Raw genomic sequence first — 409 nt, 5'->3', positions numbered from 1 at the left:
GTGTACAATACAATATAACCTGTCTGACACCCCGGGGGGATAAGTCGACCTACCTGTAGAGTAGGAGAGGACTGTGTACAATACAATATAACCTGTTTGACACCCCTTGGGGATAAGTAGACCTACCTGTAGAGAAGGAGAGGACTGTATACAATACAAAATAACTTATCCGACACCCCTGGGGGATAAGTAGACCTACCTGTAGAGGAGGAGAGGACTGGGCACAAGCAGTGGTGAGAAAGATGAGGCGTGGTTCAGGTGTGGGCAGGTACTGATGCCATGGATCAGCCTCATCAATATCTGTTGTAAATGTACAGCATACAACAGTGATTAGTCCTGGCCTTGTACAGCATTACATTGACACAACAACAGTGGTCATTCCTGACCTTGTTCAGTATTACATTGATAT

The 409-nt window shown here is 45.5% G+C and overlaps 1 protein-coding gene across 1 annotated transcript in view; it reads right to left on the bottom strand.

The window, feature by feature from the left end:
• The window catches only part of LOC110460149 (zinc finger FYVE domain-containing protein 26-like), a 64,544-nt gene that overhangs the window by 30,109 nt on the left and 34,026 nt on the right, over positions 1-409 (bottom strand). Inside the window, exon 18 of the mRNA XM_021512891.1 lies at positions 200-300. Coding sequence (XP_021368566.1) covers positions 200-300 — 101 coding nt within the window. The remainder of the gene's footprint in view (positions 1-199; positions 301-409) is intronic.

The sequence above is a fragment of the Mizuhopecten yessoensis genome, unplaced genomic scaffold (assembly GCF_002113885.1).
Source record: "Mizuhopecten yessoensis strain PY_sf001 unplaced genomic scaffold, ASM211388v2 scaffold1359, whole genome shotgun sequence".
Taxonomy (NCBI): domain Eukaryota; kingdom Metazoa; phylum Mollusca; class Bivalvia; order Pectinida; family Pectinidae; genus Mizuhopecten; species Mizuhopecten yessoensis.
This window is presented reverse-complemented; position numbering and strand designations above follow the sequence as displayed.